Source organism: Hoplias malabaricus, chromosome 6 (genome assembly GCF_029633855.1).
Source record: "Hoplias malabaricus isolate fHopMal1 chromosome 6, fHopMal1.hap1, whole genome shotgun sequence".
NCBI classification, from domain to species: Eukaryota; Metazoa; Chordata; class Actinopteri; order Characiformes; family Erythrinidae; genus Hoplias; species Hoplias malabaricus.
This window is the reverse complement of record NC_089805.1, coordinates 28,494,458-28,513,364: the sequence shown is the minus strand read 5'-3', so window position 1 is coordinate 28,513,364 and position 18,907 is coordinate 28,494,458. Positions and strand designations below refer to the sequence as shown.

Sequence of the window (18,907 nt, the reverse complement as noted above, 5' to 3'; positions counted from 1 at the left end):
ATTCACTCGACTTTGTGCTCACAGATAAGGCCCAACACAGCCAGACAGAGCACCCTCTCTCAATGGTAATACCATGTACTGTGATAATATTTTGAGAAAGTATGACAGTATGAAAAACGTTGATACTGCCCGTCCCTTTAGAGCTGTACCAATACTAAAATGTACTGGCAAAAGTTATGATTTTGTAGCATCCGTCCATCCATTATCTGTAACCGCTTATCCAATTTTAGGGTCGCGGGGGGTCCAGAGCCTACCTGGAATCATCGGGCGCAAGGCGGGAATACACCCTGGAGGGGACGCCAGTTCTTCACAGGGCAACACAGCCACACACACATTCACTCACACCTACGGACACTTTCAAGTCGCCAATCCACCTGCAACCTGTGTTTTTGGACTGTGGGAGGAAACCGGAGCACCCGGAGGAAACCCACGCGGACACGGGGAGAACACACCAACTCCTCACAGACAGTCACCCGGAGCGGGAATCGAACCCACAACCTCCAGGCCCCTGGAGCTGTGTGACTGCGACACTACCTGCTGCGCCACCTTGCCGCCCGATTTTGTAGCAATCCTTTTAAAATGTTTTAATTTTGTGTATTGATACTTAGTGTTGAGTTAAATAAAATTAATTGTATGTGGATTAACTGCATACTTAATCATTGTTAAAACTAGGAAAAGCCAGTGGATCTTGTCTGATGTAGCATCTCTACTACTGCTAGGCACTATATTGTTTAGGCATTGTCATTGCATATTCTGAAAACAGTGTCAGTGTGCACACTGCTAAGTCAAGCATGGAAAATTTAAATCAAATGCATCTTGCTACAAATCTTTTGCAACTTGATACAAAAAACACCCACAAGTCTTATTTTTCCACGATTAATCTACCAGAGGAAACATTCTGTGATCTGCTGTTTTGATATTGATACACACTTTAAATTAGTTCCTCTGATTTTTCCAAAACGTTTTCTTTATTATTGAGATGCAAACAAAGCCTTTTAGGGTAGTTGGATATAATATGGTTGACTAAAGTTTTTGGTTAATTAATTTAGGAAACTGACTCTCATTTCTTTGTGATGATGGAAAGCAAAAGTATCTAATTACAAAAGTTGTGTAATTACAGCCATTTGTGTTTTTTTTTTTTTTTTTTTTTTTTTTTTAAATCCTCAGAAACAAATGGTCCAAGTAAAGCAAGACTTTAATTAAAATATTTCAGGAGACAAGCAGGAGAGTTGTGTATCGACTTTCTGTAAGGTTGCTTGGCATTAAACTCTTCAGATGGTTCCCTTCATAACTGTAACCAATTCTGAATGGATCAAACAAAACTTTGATTTAAATGTTTATGATTAAATTGGGCACAGATTTAGAAAATGGTTTCATGTTTACAGTGCAGTCTGTATTTACATGTTTTTGGAAACATCAGCTATTGCTATTTTTATTGTATTAAACAGAGTGGTTCCAGGTTTGATTTTTGTTTTGTTCAGGTGACTGAATCCTCTCTGCTGAATTTTATCACCCAATATATGGAAAAATATGTATCAGCTATAAGGCAATCCTTGACACCTGCATTTTGAAATAATATGGCACGCATGGCAGTGTACTTTTAAACACAAACAGTATTCTAATTGTTAATTGATTAAGTTAAATTTGAGTGGTGCAATTTTTGGTGAGGTTGCCAGTGTTAAGCAAAATATATCATCAGTGAGAAATCTAAACCCAGTGGTCTGTTTCAGGTGAGAGATTTTGTAAGCTGTGCAAAATACTGTTTAAAAATCCATGTATGCTATTCTGATTAGTTTTAACAGGATAAATATCACTTGCTAAAGTAGTTCAAAATACAAATACCTGTATTTCTGTGCTTTTCTCCCCTGCAGGTGATGCCTTCCCAGGTGCCTCCAGCTTCCTAGGTGGTTATGTAAGTTCGTCCAATCCACATGCAGGGCCCAGCCCTTTGCCCTCTGACCCTACCTTCAGAAGCCCCAGTTCAGCCAGCCTGCAGATGGCCCAGCTCTGGGCTTCACATCCTCATGAAGGTAACATCTCTCAGGCTTATGTGAAAAGAACATGGAAAAGTATTCTAGCTTGTCACTTTTTTTTAAAGGCTAATTTTTAAATGAGGCTGCTTCAGAAATTCTGAGCTTAACGATCACAAGTGTGGGTGGATCGTTGGACTGAGACAAAGACCAGAGCCCCAAGTAGGGTGTGACAGACAGTAGTTGGGTTTAAAATGAATAAGAATTGACTCCAGATTGGCAGTGTGCATAAAGAATGTAATACTGAAGATGGATAGGACTTTGGGTCTCTATTGACAAGACCAAGTGTGCCTGCTTAAGGCATTAGCCTAGCCATGTGGAATTTTTGCTCATGCTTATTCAGACCTCACCCTCTATTTTAAGAGTAAGTGTGCTATATTTTTGTGTCTTGCAGTTCCGAATGGTGTAGAAATACCAAATGTCAATTTTATTTTGGACGTTTCAACATCACTTATATGCATATATGTGGGATGGACATCTCCTACAATATAATGATGAATGCAAGTGAGCTACTATCTTATTTTCTTGGTAATAATCTCTTTTTAAAGTCTGGAAATTCATTTCAGATTTTTGGCCGACTTGCCTTACACGCCACCATTTTGTTATCAAATAAATAAGCTGGCTTTCAACGTGTGGCAAGCCTATGTTCTGTGGATCAGATTTGGGCTTGACGTCACTCTTCGAAATTCCATAGAAGCTCCTGCCCTACCATTTTGAACATGCTGTGATTTGAGCATACAAAATGGTTCGCATGTACGCCAAACAAATGAAAGGGATGTGACACGAGCTTGGGTGTGGGTGGATTATTAACGAGGCTCAATGAAGGGCCTTGCAGCCTCGGGCTTATGTTTCAGGTCTGTGCATAGAAAAGTGCACATCGTCTCTGAAGCTTTGGCACAGATCATAGTACGCCTGCTCTACCCACATAGAAATGTGATGAATTGCTGACATTGAAGTATACTTGGTCACGGCAGCCTGTGAAAATATTTGAACACGCATGTTTATTCTGAAAGGCACACCTGGCCCTTATTAACGGAGGGAAGTATAAGTGGCAGCTGTGGAATTCTGCTATTTTTATGTAAGAAGTGTGAAACAATCAGGCCCCCTCCACTCCTCTCTCTCTCATTGACAGCAATGTCAATAACGCACATCCACAGAAGAACAGGCGTGATCTTGTTGGATTTATCTCTGAAGTTCACTTAATAAACATGAATTGTAGCGAACTGTGAAATATTGAAGTCTGTAAAAGTGGTCTTGCTATATGTATGGGCTCTTTGTGCGATAACCCCTCAAGCAGTGGTTGACTTTAAAATAAGCAATCTCTATGTACGTGATAATGAGATTCCCCCCTCTCTCTCCAAGCAAGTAGTCTTCAATAAAGCTGAGATCTCATGCACAGCAGCCCAGAGAGCTAGAAGCCAGCGCTTTATGCTCATTCATATGCATCTAAAGTGGCAACTCTGGAATTTGTCTACCTCTGCTTGCAGTTCAGAGGTTGATGCGACCTTTGGTCCTAGAGTCATCATACAATTAATACAGAATCGAAAGAATTAATGTTTGCCAAATGGCTTTATCTGTACTGGACTCCGTGAGATGTGTAGATAGTGTGTGGTGCTCACCTTTGGACTGTGTGTGGGGGTGGCATTGTGTGGCTACTGCAGTACTGTTTGCCACAAGTTTGTGACTTGATAGGGATTCCATGATTGCCAGTGCTGCCACACACAGTACTTTGGGACAGAATAAGACCTTTCCCCGCTCTGCTGATGGATTTTTCAATGCTTGTTGCTTCCTGCCCCTGACTGCAATCCAATGGTCCCCTTTAAATGTTATATTGTTATAAAATAAGTGTGAATTGTTGTGATCATAAAGTTGGGAGGGAGGGAGAACTTTGACAGCATTGTTAAAAGTATAATTTGTTTAGATGACATCTTTTGAAGCTCAGTGCTGCTAATTAAATATCCTCTCTTGTTTTTGAAACCAGTGGTCCCAAACCCAGGGGATATTTTGCAAATTTAGAATAAAATGAATAAAAATTAGGACAGTCTAATGACAAGTGGCTCTCAGCTCTCATCTCAATGTCATCAAATTCACTGAAATCCTACTTTTTGAAATACCCACTAGGTCCTGAAATACACCTGCCCTCCACAATTTGGTGTTTAGCATTAGTTGCGTAATGACAGACCTGTGCCACAGTAATGTTGATATATGAATCTTTGAATGGAGTAATTTAGTGTGTCAGTCCGTTATAGTGAAACTATGTTCATTATGCACTCTAACAATGATGATTTTTGCAGCCAGCTAGCACCAATCTGGCATTGGTTTAACCTATTTACTTGAATAGGATTATTACTTGGCTAATTAAACCACAATAGTTGCAGGCCAGTATGTGAGTACTGGAATAAGCAAAGGTGTCTAACCCATACTTCTTTCTAAACTACATCTTGCTCTACATGGTTAAATGAGCATAGACTCCACAGGGGTATGTCATTTTTCTAACCTCAAATCATTGTCAGTCAGAGCATGATGTTCATGCCTTTGAATGTTAAAGACATTGATAGTTTAATTTTGAGACACATTTTATATTGTGTAGCCCACTTTAAATATGTATAAGCTCCTTCTGTCCTTAGTAAAACATCTCACGTGTATGAGCTTGTTTAAATCTTTCTTGCGCTTCATGGAAAGATCTAGATTTTTTTTTTCCATTTCATGATCATTTTATGGAATAAAGCCTTTAATAAGTCAGACCTTTCCTGCTAATGTTGTCTTTAGAGGTAGTTTATTTTGGCTGACTGACCAGTTTGGACATTCCTTTGCATCAGTGATTTATATGTGCATTGTGGTGCAGGGAAGCAGAACCAGAGGAAAGGTCTTTGGGCAGCCAAAACTAATTATCCTGCAGATATTGCCGAGGCTGAGATTTGCTTACGCTCACATGAGAGAAACAGAGATTAGATGTGCCCTAAATTGGAAGAGCCTTGCTTGCTTGCACTTCTCCTGCCTCTAAGGGGGTATGTAGAAGAACACAGAAATAAACAGAATGTTTTCCACCCTGTCCCTGTTGCTAAGGGTAGGATATCTTCAGTCCTCACATGGAATGGTGTCGGAATGCCATCAACAGCATAGCACCATCATGTCACTTGAGATGGGCTATATAAAGAGAGCTTTTGAACTTCCAAGTATGTTGAAGGGATTTTACAACTAGTGTCATTTTATATATATATATATATATATTTATCTTATTGCAGTATCTTAATCAGTACTTGGCTTGAACAACTCTTGGCAGAAATACAAAGATTTTAATGTTGTGTTTTTTGAGAGTTCATTATTTTAAAGACTGATCTTTGCTATTAAACTAATAATGACTTTAGAAGAGTAACAGTGTACTTCCTGGGAACGTCAGTGGTTTGTCTGCCTGCGTAAGCGCACCTGTTTTATTTGAGCAACCGGGCAAAAAAAGCTCAATTAATTGCAAATACCTCAGAATTGTGATTAGTTGGAGCATTCATTTGAGGATTTGCTCTCTTTCTAGAAATGCATGACCAGAATATGAACACATTACTTGGTGATTTCCAATTGTAACTTTTCTCCCAGTTCTGTTCAAATTAATGTAGGCCTGCTAAACAGTGGAAGTCTGTTTTTAGGAGCTTATCTTTCTGGTTAGCAATTGAAAACATACAAATAAGCAGCTTGCACAGTGACTTCGGGGAAGGACTGAGTAATATGACCACATTTGTTTCCAGAGCTGACACAATACTCTGTTTAGAGCTGTGTTGACCTCATGCTTTAAGTAGATTTAAGGGTCTATTTTGCCTAGGCATGAGACCACGCCTACAGAATAGCGTTGAGCTTCCTCTTCTATAGCTGGAGCTCTTCTGCCATTTGCCCCCTAATAAACACCCATTCAGACTTCTGGAAACACTCATTAAGATTGGACAACCCCTGACCTTGCCCCTGCAAGACCCTGTATTCTTAGCGTGTGTAAAACGCACATATGCATTGAATGCTTTCGTCATATATTTTAATGATGGCACTTCATATTTAATTGCTTATATGCCAGGTCTAATGTGTGATGTTCATAAAATTCTTCATTAAATCCAGTTATCAATATATTTCAAAGACATGCTGCTAAACTTGCAGTAAGCATTTAGGATCTGATTAATTCCTTTTCATTTGCAAAGCACGCTTTTGCAGATGCTGCCCTCTCCTGCTTTCAGTAGTCCCTCAATGGTGTATGGAGTGTATTCAGGACTGTGACTTGCTGGTGACTCATCTCTTTTAAGCTTTTCTTGTGAGTCATGCTGCAACCTCCTGACCTCTCTTCAAGCTCCTTAGTGCCCCCCCTGGACATGTCTGTGAGTGCTTTGAATGTTTATATACACTTTGGAAGTGCTTGGTTTGGGGGAAGGGGAGACAAACATTTCATTTGGAGCTGTGCACATGTCTCCAAGCATAGAGTCACCGTGGGTTCAGCGAATGCCGGGGGCCAGGGCGTTTGATGCCTGCGCTGCACTGCTAAGTTTCTCCGTAAACGCTGCAACAGGTCGGAGAAGTTCTGCCTACCCTGCCTTGAGCCAGTTCTGCCTATAAATACACGCCCACCTTGCCTGCACCGCTGTTCTGATCACACTGGAGCCTCACACTCCAGAGCTCAAATTCCTGCAAATGCACCCTATTAGAATACAGCCATAGGGTCAAGAAATGATGTAAGCATTTGCTTTACCCTGAATTCATGAGGGCAAGGGTGATGCTCCAGACATCTTTGTCTTTTTGGATGAAATATCAATTATTTCATTAAAGGTATGCTTTGTGTGTATTTTAGGGGTGTATATATGTTTAGGGGAGTAATTTTTTTTTTTTTCGATACGAGGTTTTGATATGATACGAGCTGTGATTCAAATACGTTAAGATTTTATTAAAAAAACATTCTGAGCCGTTTGTTAACCTGCGTTAATGAGTTCTGCAGAGCAGGACATAGTTCTGAGGCGTGCTGTAGTTTCATGTGACATCTAGTGGCATGTTGTGTTACTGTGACGACGCTGGGGAAGTGTTTAGAGCTATTGGGGAAACAACGCCATGCTATTGTTTTGGTTAGCCTGTTGGACGATTAGCTGGATGTGAAATGCCTAGTGGAAAGAGCAAGACTGGGCTTGAACTAGTGTTACCAATCGTCCCGTATTTGGATACTAACAGATGTATTCCATTTTGAACCGATACAGGATGCGTTTTGTTCCGTATTTTTGAGGTCACACTGTTGTAGCGATGTTTTGAGATGGAAACTCTCAGCTTTCTCTCAGCAGGAGCGAGGGGCAGATTCTTCACGGCTTCTAAACAGAGAATGCGCTTCTCATTGGTCGTCACCTTTATTCAGCCAATCAGCAGCCAATGGAGTCACAGTCCCTCCTACAGGGGCCTGTTTTGCTGCGACGCTGAGAGCAGCTGGTCAGTGCTGAAAAACTCGAAACTGAAAGCTCTGCCATTAGATAGAACTTATGTTAGCACGATGTCCCCATTTTTATGTTTAAATTTTTCTGTGAAAATTTATGGTAACAGTCATATTTTCCAAATATACTGATGTGTTTGTATTGGCCTCTTTGACCTCTACATCCAAAAATAAAAGGGAAATTAAAATCTTGTTCTTTCTCCAAGTTGTATTGAAAATGTATCATATTGTGGAGCAAATACAGCAATTTCTGTGTTCAGACCTTAACCAAGGACACAAAAGTAAGTTATTTTGCCTGGATAAAGAAGGCCCAAAGATTAAGTCTTGAAAACCTTGAAATTATTAATCTGAATGGGCTCACCTTGCTGACCAGCTATAACATGTGACAAATGTTTTTCTCATCTCTTGTACAAGTACATAATTCAGTTTTGTGATTCTACCGACATAAGTCATTGCTCCAGGTGTGAAGGAGCTTCTTGATGAGAGAAATCTATTATTTTCTTTTGAAAAGAAGAGAAAATGCCATGGAGCAGTAACCAAGAATAATTTTATCATTTTATTTAAAAGCAGTTGCCTACTGATGGAAAAATGTATTGGCATTTACGAAATGCCACAATGAAATGAAGTCTCCTGCTTTCCTTTAGAAATATCCATAATATGTCTGGATAATTGGCACTTTTTTTTTTTTTTTTAGTTAATTTTTTTTTAATAATCTCTTTTTCTACCTGTCTTTTCATTTTCCCCACCTTTTTTTTGTTTCTTCTTTCTCTAGGTTTCCCACACATCCCCAGTGGTCTTTACCCCAGCCCCTACCTTCCCCTGGGTCATCTGGAGCACCCACAACTAGGCCAACATGCACTCTTTGACTCCCAAAAAGGTCTGTGTATTACAGCTTAGGAAAGCTTTTATTTTTTTTTAATAACTAGCAAATCTCAGTCAGTCATTATTAAAGGTTTAATAGAAGAATCATATTGTATGGTAAAGTCTTCTGCAACTGCAAGTTTATGTCTTGCTTATTTGTAAAATAATGTATTTGTTTGTGCTTATTATTCGTCTGAAATTATTTTCACAATCAAGGCTATAAGGTACTTTTTGGGATAATATATTAAGCATTATCTTCTGGAGTATACTTATGGTTGGATTAAGTCATTTAGGAACTGTATATGTGAACACAAATTTCCAAATCGTTCTGTGCCAGACATGACCCAGATTTTATCCTGCCTGTCCCCCGGGTCAGAGTCTGGATAGTGTCTGTGTGAGCCTAGGGCAGGATGATGTGGCCAAAATATATATCACAATATATTTCTTTATTTCAGTCTGTACAACATACGTTTGATATCAATATGGAAAATAAAACTATAACCTTCTAAAAATCTGTATCATATAATATTTTAGAAATAAAGCCACCACATTATTCAGTCACAAGTTCCAATTTACTAAGCATGTCTGTTCTCTCTTCTTTCAGAGGGGTTTTATCTGCCAGGTTCGATACACTCCCAGTCTGCCATGGCCCGGAGTCTGGCAGCACACATGCCTGGCTCACTCTCCAGGGAGAAGGAGACTGTGCCTCCTCACAAAAGCTCAAAAGACTCAGTCCGGGAGATGGGAAAGGACAAGCAGCCCTATAAGACTGACCTGGGCCTATCCGTCCTGCGCAGGGAGCGAGAGAAGGGGCATGAGGAGCCACGGCCCCACAGTGTGGTAGACCTCACTCTAGATGTGAATGCTGAGGAGGAACGGCGAACAGGCAGCTCCGAACGCCCCATAAAGGCAGCCGAGCACACGTGGCCTTTCTTTCAGCAGCACTCTCCTGGCCTAGGTGCTGCAGACACTAAACCCAAACACCCCCTCCAGCCCTCCTCACTCAGCAACTGCCGGAGCAGTGGCTGCAGCGTAACACCGGCCAGGTACCATAATGCTGAGCAGGAGAGGAGGGAGAAAGATGATGAAAATGCTCGGCCACCAACTGACAAGCAGAAAAGATGTGACCCAGTGGCCACTTCGCTTGGTAATTTGCACATGTCTTACCCCAGCCCCTCCTCCATGCAGAGCAGCCCAGCCCAGCAGCTCCCAACAAGGCTGGCATCTTCAGGAACCTACCCTCCCCCTCACCACATGCCGCAAGGCCTGTACCAGCTCTACTCGGCCGCCAAAGAGCAGCCAGCCAAGGAACATAGAGTGACCGCTCCTACTTACGTGCCTTCTGTTGAGGTTTATGATGAGCGGAAAGGACCCATCCAGATCGCCTCACAAGCCCGGGATAATAAGAATGACAAAAACAGGGACAGAATGCCCTCGCTAGTGGGAACCGAAAAGATGCCTGCAGATCATGGGCGCTCCTCCATTAGGAGTGAGTCTCCTCCTCATGGTGATATCAAGAGAGAGATTGTACGGGAAGAGGGCTCTGTAATCAGGGCCAACAATTTGGCCATGAAAAGGCCACCACCCTCAGATGTATGTGTGAGCAAACCTGGCCACAGCCCAGATGCCAGGGACTTTACCAGCAGCATGTCCAAACACATGATCAAAACAGGGTTTGAAGCAGAATGCAGGAGCCAAGAACGTGAAATTGTTCAAAGGTCTGGCCCCATGTTTTCTGGCCTGGACCCCTCTGCTCTCCACGCAGCTGAGGCCAAGTGGAAGTCTTTTGAGATGGGGAACTATGCCACCAGCCACATGGCTGCTCTAGCAGCTCAACACGCTCAAGGCCCCAGGAGAGAGGAGGAGGGCAAACGCATATACTTGGACCCAGCAATTGCAGCACGACCTGCAGGTAGCAGGTGCAGCCCAGAGTCCCATGGTGAGGTTTCGGCCATGCAGAGCCTCATCAAGTACAGTGGGAACTTCTCAAGTGAGACAGGCTCCAGGCAAGTCACAGATAGCCGCAGTCCATTTGGAGGATTGGGCAATCTGAAGCTGGAGTCTGGCCAGCATGTGGGGACCAAGGTTCAGCATCTACCACCCCAGCAATCGGGAAAACAGCTGAAGAGAGAGCCTGAGAGGCCTGAAAGTGCCAAGTCTTTTGGCCGAGAAGGAAACTCCTCTCAGGGGGACGCTGAGGTTCGACACCCCCCAGTGGGCATCGCAGTGGCTGTGGCTCGTCAGAGAGACAACACCAGCAAGCCCAGCTCTGTATCAGACAGAGACAGACCTATTCTTGGTGGAAACATCAAAGGTAAAGCTCTCTCTGAATGTTATTGTTAAAGCCAAATTAGTTTAGCTGCTGTAGGCTAAGACTTATGGAAAAATGTATTGTGATTTTTTTTTTTTTTTTTTTTTTTTTTTTTTTTTTTTTTTTTTTTTTTTTTTATGTTGTAATGTTGTTGAGCAGAAGTCATCATGTATTAAAACCTGAAATGTATGCATCCTCTATTTTTTGTGCATGTAAAAATAATAATAATTAAAAAAAGAGAACTCAATCAATCGCATCAATTTTAAGTCGTCATGTGTTTGTTTGGCTTTGCCTCTGTATCAAGGTCGTTTTGCCAGGAGTATGAAAGCAAAACATGCTTGAGCAGTGGAGCTGATTTGCTCTCATTCCTCAAACTGCACCAGAGTCTCAGAGGCCTGGCCGTGAGCTGCACTATCTCTATGGCCAACTCTGCTTCCTGCTAGAAACAGTGTGTTAAACCTTTCACTGACAAAGACAGAGCCTGCCTCCCTGCATTAGAAATGTAATTTACAGAGCAGAACTAAAAGCTGTAAACAAGCACTGAATTCTAATAAGACCAGGTTTGTTGCTAAGCAATAGAATCAGCATTGGGAGAGCGTGAGAGAGCCATGGGGAGAGAGACATTAATTTTTGTCCTACTGAGTGCACAGGGATTGGAGTAATAACATTTAGTCGTCTTGTGCCGAAATGTTTGAATTTACAGAAGTATTTTTATATTTTTTTAATGAAAAGATAAAAAGGATCCTTACTCAGCTAATCGGCTCTGTTTCTGATGCAAACTATAGCATGTTGGACAGGCTTTTGGTAACCTTGGAAACAGGTGTAATTCCTTTCCCCGGGGGCTTGACAAAGATCTGTGGGCTCTCATGTCCTGTCTAACATCAAGGAGCATGGATCTCTCCCTGTCAGTGTCTGTCAATTTCATGAACGTTCAATACACCCCCCTGAATCAGTCTTAGTACTACAGTCATTCTCAAGTAAACACAAGTTGACGTTATGTATTATTCTGTGGTATTGGGGTTGTAAACTTAATTTTAAAAAGATCTTCTGATCTTAAGAGCAAGATGATCTCTATCTGTTTCAATGCTAATGAGGTCTTTGATGTCTTAAGTCAAGTCACTGATGTTAAGAATTTTTTGAAAAGTGTGTAATGGATTTCTAGGCCATCATATGCATAATATTTAGACATTTAATACTGAATGTTAAAATGTGCCACATAGAGTCCTGTGAAATCTTGGTCAGTAATGCCTTTTTTACCAACCGAAATAACCACATCTTAATGCTAAAGCTTAAGTGTGCTGCCATTTCTGATTCTAACGGATGTTCCCTCATTGCCACACGCCCAGGCCATGAGGAGGAGGAGCAAGGAGATGAACGAGTACGGCACCGTGATGATCGACTTTTGCCTGGACACGTGGAGCGTGAGCAGGAGAAAGTGTTAAGGTGAGATGTGACGTTTTGCCTCCTGCTGTAGCACTCTTCTAAATGCTGGTTGAGACAGACCTGCTTGTCTAGGATTATTGTTACTAGAATTTGTGTGGGGCATAGTTTGTACTTATGTAGAAGACTATGGAACCACAGTGTATTCCTATCTAAACTTTGTTATGATGATGATGGTATGTCAGTCATGTTTGAAGGCCTGTCGAGGGATAAGATATGTATTTTAGTGGGTGCTCATTCAAGTAACTTAAACTAGCGACCTGTGAAAGTGTGGGGAAACATCTTACTAAACCTTGCTGTAAGTGCCTAAAAAACATAATGTGGCAACTTTGCAAAACAAATCCCAAACAAGCTGATATGGTTTTTAAAAGAATGGCCAGATAAAATGGAGTTTGTAACTATGAGCATCTTATTATTAAAATACTTTTTTTTTTAATAATACGTTTTGTTTGCACATCCACTCAGTCTTGCTGCTTTGATGCTTTTCTCAAGTTTAAGGTGGTAACCTCTGGGTTTTGTAATTGATAGTCTCTAGTAATGGTTAGTAATTTATTTAGTTATCGTAATTCCATATGGGAACTTTTAGTACTTTTATACATTAGATGATACATTTACACTGTTACGCAGTACTTTTTGTGGGCAAATATCTCTTGATTGTTTTTGATAGTATAGGGTAAAAGGATTTATGAGCAATTTTGTAGCTGGAATCACTTGATAAATTGCTTATAGCCAGGTGTTAAGGAATTAGTACTCCCTAACAGTCTGTTTTAGAGTTTTGTTTTTGCACAAAGTTAAAAAAAAATTACCTTGTATTTTAACAGGCTCCCAGTCCAGATTAATAGGCAGCCTGTTGTGTATATTCATCTGAGCATGTATCTCTTTTGGTTTCTTATTTCTAGAGAGAGTAAAGAGTTAGCAGATTATCAGATGCATCCTCCCATGGTGTCTGCAAGTGGGCTGAACCCTAACCTGATGGTGACCAGTGGACCCGCTCTAGGTGGGGCGGGCCGTTGGCCTGCTGATCACGCCTCCCATCTCGCCTCCCACCCTTGGCTATCCCGACCTGGGGCCTCCTCTATGTGGTTGCCTGGTTCTCCATATGGTATGTGGATAACTGGACTAAATTTGAAATGGGAACCAATTGATGGAACTGACTTTGTAACACACTCGTGTACTCTCCTACAAACGTACGTTTAGAAAATGTTCCGCAAGTAGTGCTGTGCACTGGTTTGCATCAAAGATACTATGACTAGATATTTAAAAATACAGGTTTAAAAATGGTTTTCAGCTATGGCTTGAGGGTTGAGTCTCTCCTTAAAACTATGGTCCTGCAAACTCACCTTTCCAAAAATAAATAAATAAACATTAACAGTGCAGCTTTATCAGAGCTAATATTAAAATTACTGTCTAGATTTACTGGAAAAGCACAAGCGTCCCCAAATAAAATGGCAGTAGTTAGTGTAGGAATTGCTGGCAGCAGTGATGGGTGTCTATGCTGGAAGCTCCTAGGTGACATTACTATGAGTATAGTGGCTTTCTGAGGGTTTAACTCCAGAGCATGCATGTAACCACATGTGAACCATTGCAAATGAACCATCAACTTAAGCCTCTCTTGAGATCTGTCAGTCTAACCGAGCTGTATTTTCTTTCTGTGATGCATACAGGTATGGGCCCCCCCACTCTCCACCAGGCCCTGCCTCCAGGCTACCCTCCAACCTTGCCTGGCTCAATCCCCCCACCTTACCAATTTGCCAGGGATCCTCAGACAGGACAGCTAGTCGTCATTCCAACTGAGCACCTTTCACACTACAGTAAGTATCACCCTTCTGATGTCTTACTTGTATATTCGATTTGATATATTGATTAGAATATTGTACACGAGCACACACCACAGACAAAAATGATTGGTACAGTATTGGCGAGTACAATGATATGCTATTTCATGTAAACATATGTTTTCACAAATTAAGCCATACAATAATTAAAAATACTAAATAAATCTGTAGATAAAGCCTAAGAATGGGTATTAACAATAAGAGAAGTTACCCTGTAGAAACTGTTCATAAAACATGTCTTGGTTATTAAGAGAAATATAGAATAGAGACTCAGAAGGAATTTTATGCTGTAACCTTTTTATTCTCCCTGATCACACTATGGCATGTATGCTCATATTACTGAGCATCATGTATACCCTTTCAGGACCACAGACATTTTCACATACTGGACATGTGCAGCATTGATGTCTCACCTTCTATTGCAGCAGCAGAGATGTTGGATCGCGCCCCCCCACTGTGGTCAGCAGTGTACCCGGCAGGAGGCAGCAGTCTACAGCACGCCCACCAGCTGCAGCTACTCTCCCACCAACAGCTCATGCGCCAACAAGAGCTATACATGATCCAGCAGCAGGCCGCCCAGGTCATGGAGCTGCAGAGGAATGCACAGTTTGTGGTAGGAGAACACCCTGCTCTTTATTTTTGAGCAGTGATCCACAGTGCTAAGCAGATGTTCCTCTAATCATTGACTTTTTACATTTTTTTTAAAAGGCAAAGTATGGCCATAAACCCCAATGTACAGTTTTTCCCTTATCACAGATGTTGTCAAATGAATTCCTGTTTGAATTATTCACGAACACAGGCAAAATTATCTTTATTACCTGTTTGTTTTACCAATGTACTATTGCTTTTATATTATTTCTAGAAGTATACATAGTGTCAGAAAATATTGAAAAGTTAAAAATTCCTGATAGAAAACTAATCTGAAATTTGTGGAGCAGGAGGCCATATTTAAAAATCTGGGGAAAAAAAAGGAAAACCCAAAATGCATTTAAAAAAACTCACAAAAGGTTATTACAGAATATTATGGACCACAGTATGTTCCATGAAGTTCATCATGCTTGAAAACATGCTGAAGTAACTTGAAATAAGCAGCTAATTGCTAACAGCAGTCTTGTGTTTAGCTTTGCATTTTTAATGCTTTGCTTTTGCCTACTAGGGTTGGGCACTAAGATGATGATAACCTATAGCAATGTTTGGGGGAAAAAGTTTCCAGCATGGGTAACACTTGGGTTTGAGTCGGAAAGGGCAAACAAACATTTCAATGAAGAATATACTTGGATATGCAGTGTACAGAATGAAAATTTTGAGTGTTATGTTTCTGAGAAAGATATTACAGAGCTGTCATTTTTCTATATTGTAATATTTCTTGATCTATATTCTTTTCATTCAGGAGAGACTTAAAGAACAGCGGGTTGACCTGGAGGACAAACCAGAAAAGAGAGGTGGAGAGGGGATCAAACCTCCGGTCCTTAACTCTCGCAAGCTTCCTTCACGCTCCCCAACCCCATCTACCTCATACAGGAAGTCCCTTACCCCTCTGCCAGTCACACCGTTGCCCTCTCCTGTCACTACCCTGAAGTCAGAGGAGAGATCTAAAGGAGAGAACACCTTACCCCAGCAGTCCTACTCGCACCCTTCTACCCCTGCTCCACACCCTGTCAGCCCTGCATCTGCATCACCCCCTCCCCCTTCGCCCATTTGTCCGAAACAGGAAGCTGTTGAGGTTCCTGAAAAAGAGGTGCTCAACCTGCAAAAATCATCACCTGCTTCATTCACATCTGTATACCCTGGTGAGGATAGAATTTGTATTATGCTTTGTAAATAAATTACTTAAATTATTATAAAGGAAACAGTTACAATTATGGGGAACTGCAGTTCTGTCTGGTTTACATTCTGTATGTTAGGATCTTTTAAAGTGGAATGGTATGTCTGGGGGTGGGGGCAGGGATCTAGAAAATAGTTATCTTCCTATTATAGATTAATCTGAAACAGCAAAAATAAGTCAATATTACCCACCTATTGAGCAGTAATGAACAAAAAACAGGACATTGCTTTATGTTTTTTGACCTTTGGACGTCTCTCTGTCTAAATTACTTCAGATAGCCTAGCATACTGGACAGAGACCCTTTTGGTTTGTTTATTTAGTCATTAATTTATTTATATATTTAAGCAATTTACTAACATTGGGGATTCATAAACACATTAGACTGGTTTTTCTAGCAAACAAACTGATTTTGGAGCAGCATATGGTGAAGAAACATACTCAGAATGTGTGAACATCACCTATAAAATTATTTTTCTTATCAAAAAGGTGTTTGCCTTTAAAATGAGCTCTATCCTCTTTTGAGCTGATTTTGTGTTACTGTGTATGGACTAGGAATCCATGCAGGACAGCAAACAGACAGAGGTCTGAGGACAAAGTGCTGTTCATGTCAAAATGTGCAGACTAGAAGCCTTAATGAGTAGGCTGTAAATATTCCCACATATAGGATTACCAGCTGCCACTCCAGTCAGATAGTGATTCCTTATGATAGCCGCACTTTTGTGCATTTTTCCCCTGATGTTCTCCCTTTTAAAAATCCTTGGTGCTTGGAATGAATAGATATTTATGCTCTCTTTGCAGTTGTGTGTGAGGGCTTTTGGGTTGCTTGTACTGGGGCTATTTGGCTCATGAAAGTTTCATAAAGCCCCCATGCTGTAAAGTGTGTGGGGTGATTAATCATTTTGTCACTCTGTCGTGGGGGAGCTAAGCCCCTCCACTCTGCGCATAAGCACTCCAAACCACTCAGATCTCTCTCTCTCTCTCTCTCTCTCTCTCTCTCTCTCTCTCTCTCTCTCTCTCTCTCTCTCTCTCTCTCTCTCTCTCTCTTTATTTATTTATTTATTTATTTATTTATTTATTTTCTTGTTTTTGGCAGAAATTCCTCCTGGCTACCCATACCAATCAATAACGGCGCCGTTTGGCAGCCATTACTCCTACCTCCTTCAGCAGGCTGCCACCGCCGATGCAGACGGCCTCGCTCCAGCTGTGCCACTGCAGGCAGAGGGTTCAGAGCGTTTGGCCAGGCAGGCTGACGTCAAACCCAGACATTTATGCTCTCCAGCGCCAGCCGATGCTCTGCAGGCATCCAGAGAGCATGAACCTATGGAGGAGAGCAGCATGCCATTCAAAAAGGAACCATGCCTGGAGGAGAGCAAAGAATGCCTGGGCAAGAATGACCGTGGGCAGCCGCTTCACTCCGTTGTTTCTGTCCAAGACTCAAGCACTCCTGATGAAGCAGAGTCTTGCTCCAGATCTGTTGCCTCGTCAGCAGCACTAGAGGAAAATGAAGATGATCAAGACAACAAAGTAGATCTTGCCTCCTCAGGCCATCCAGGGCTGTACCAAATATCAAGACATGACTCAGACAGGGTCCCTGAAGGGGAAACTGCAGAGTGTTCCGTTAGCCTTCCAGAGACCGCCTACACACCGTCTTCACATTACACTGACCCACAACCCATGGACTGTGATATTACTACTTCTGATTCACCATCCATTCACGCAAATAGACTCATCCCTGTGCACAAGCTCAAAGAACCCATCTCAGACACTCCAGAAAACCTGGAATCATTATGTGACAATCTGCCCTTCCCCCATGCACACCAGCCTTCCCCTGTATCACTAAGCATCCTGTCAGAGGACCCCATGGCAGGCATGTTTGCTTTGGTCACAGCCAGTGAACTGCCCCAGGCTGGAGCAATCAACGCCCTGACTGAGGGGCCCTCCTCTGGAATAGCTAGCTTTACAGGCTTTAGCCTTCTAGAGTCCAGTGCTGCAGAGGGTATAGCCCTCCTCAGCCAGATGGCTGAGCTGGAGATGCAAAAGCACCAGAGAGTCCTTTCAGAAGGTAAGGATCTGTTGCAAAACAGCATGAAACATGGCTAAAATTAAGCAAATGGTTTGTGAATTAGCTCTTTCTGCCAGCCTGCGTATGTGGGACAGGAGCAGGAGGGAGAAAAAGGAAATGCATAGATTTGTTCACCCTGGAGTTGGAAACTAAAATGTGTGAAGCACAGCAGGAATGCTTTCAGCTCTGGTGAACAAGCTCAGCACACACTGGAGAAATGAGCAGTGTGCCAGTGACTTTCATTTTATCAGCCACATTGCCTCATGCATCTTCTAGAGTAAATAAGTAGATTAAAGGTGAAAATAATGATACTGCAAGCTTGCTGTGCCCCTCTCCAACATTACTCGTCCATATTAGGTATTTTGACACTGAATGGTATTTTCTCCATATGCTACCAAAGGAGTGTGAGGCTGGATGTGATAAATGCTTGTATTGATTGTTTGTCTGTGTGTGTGTATGTGTACAGACATAATGCACTGTGGATTAGAAAGTCTCCTGGAGGCTGGCAGACAAGTGCTTCTTGAAGCCATAGAATGCCAACCTCAAGTCAGCATTCACCTCCCCAGAGAGCTCGACCCAAACAAGAAATACAGCTGGAGACAAAAGAAAGATGAACCTGTATGTATTCTTTTCAGTCCTTCCCTCAGGTTTCTCAAGCCATTTTGTTATTCATATACAGTGGCTGGGGCTCTTTTTCACCACAAAAGCAGTGTTAACTAAGAGTGGCATTTCATAGGAATACCACATTTTATGTTTAATAGGTCTGTTTTACGGTTTGAGAGATGCATTTTTAAAAGAAAATATCAATTTGAAAACTCACTTCAGTGAGTTATACAATAATGATAATATTTATATAAAAAGTACTCAAATCTGTGCAAAGATGTAGGTGGTGCACTGGTAACACTCCAGTGATTTCAAACTGTGAGAGGAATCTGGTGGAAGCTGGTCTCCCTTTGGGCATCTTAAGAGTAAGGCGTGAGAGACCTTATTTAGTCCACGTGCACAGTTCGAGGGGATAAGAGACAGCAGGATAAAGTAAAGTGTCTGTGTGTGTCAGGGCTTGGATCACAAGTATAGCCCTCGGCAGTGATGTAGCTTCCTCT

At 41.7% G+C, this 18,907-nt stretch overlaps 1 protein-coding gene across 2 annotated transcripts in view; it reads left to right on the top strand.

Moving 5' to 3' along the window:
- The window catches only part of tnrc18 (trinucleotide repeat containing 18), a 59,115-nt gene that overhangs the window by 17,166 nt on the left and 23,042 nt on the right, over positions 1–18,907 (top strand). The window contains exons 3-12 of one of the 2 annotated variants that reach the window (XM_066675822.1): positions 1,872–2,030; positions 8,243–8,347; positions 8,936–10,645; positions 11,989–12,085; positions 12,982–13,184; positions 13,747–13,893; positions 14,346–14,530; positions 15,308–15,707; positions 16,836–17,804; positions 18,271–18,422. In XM_066675822.1, coding sequence (XP_066531919.1) covers positions 1,872–2,030; positions 8,243–8,347; positions 8,936–10,645; positions 11,989–12,085; positions 12,982–13,184; positions 13,747–13,893; positions 14,346–14,530; positions 15,308–15,707; positions 16,836–17,804; positions 18,271–18,422 — 4,127 coding nt within the window. Of the gene's footprint in view, positions 1–1,871; positions 2,031–8,242; positions 8,348–8,935; positions 10,646–11,988; positions 12,086–12,981; positions 13,185–13,746; positions 13,894–14,342; positions 14,531–15,307; positions 15,708–16,835; positions 17,805–18,270; positions 18,423–18,907 lie in introns of both variants that reach the window. The other variant, XM_066675821.1, reaches the window with a different exon arrangement.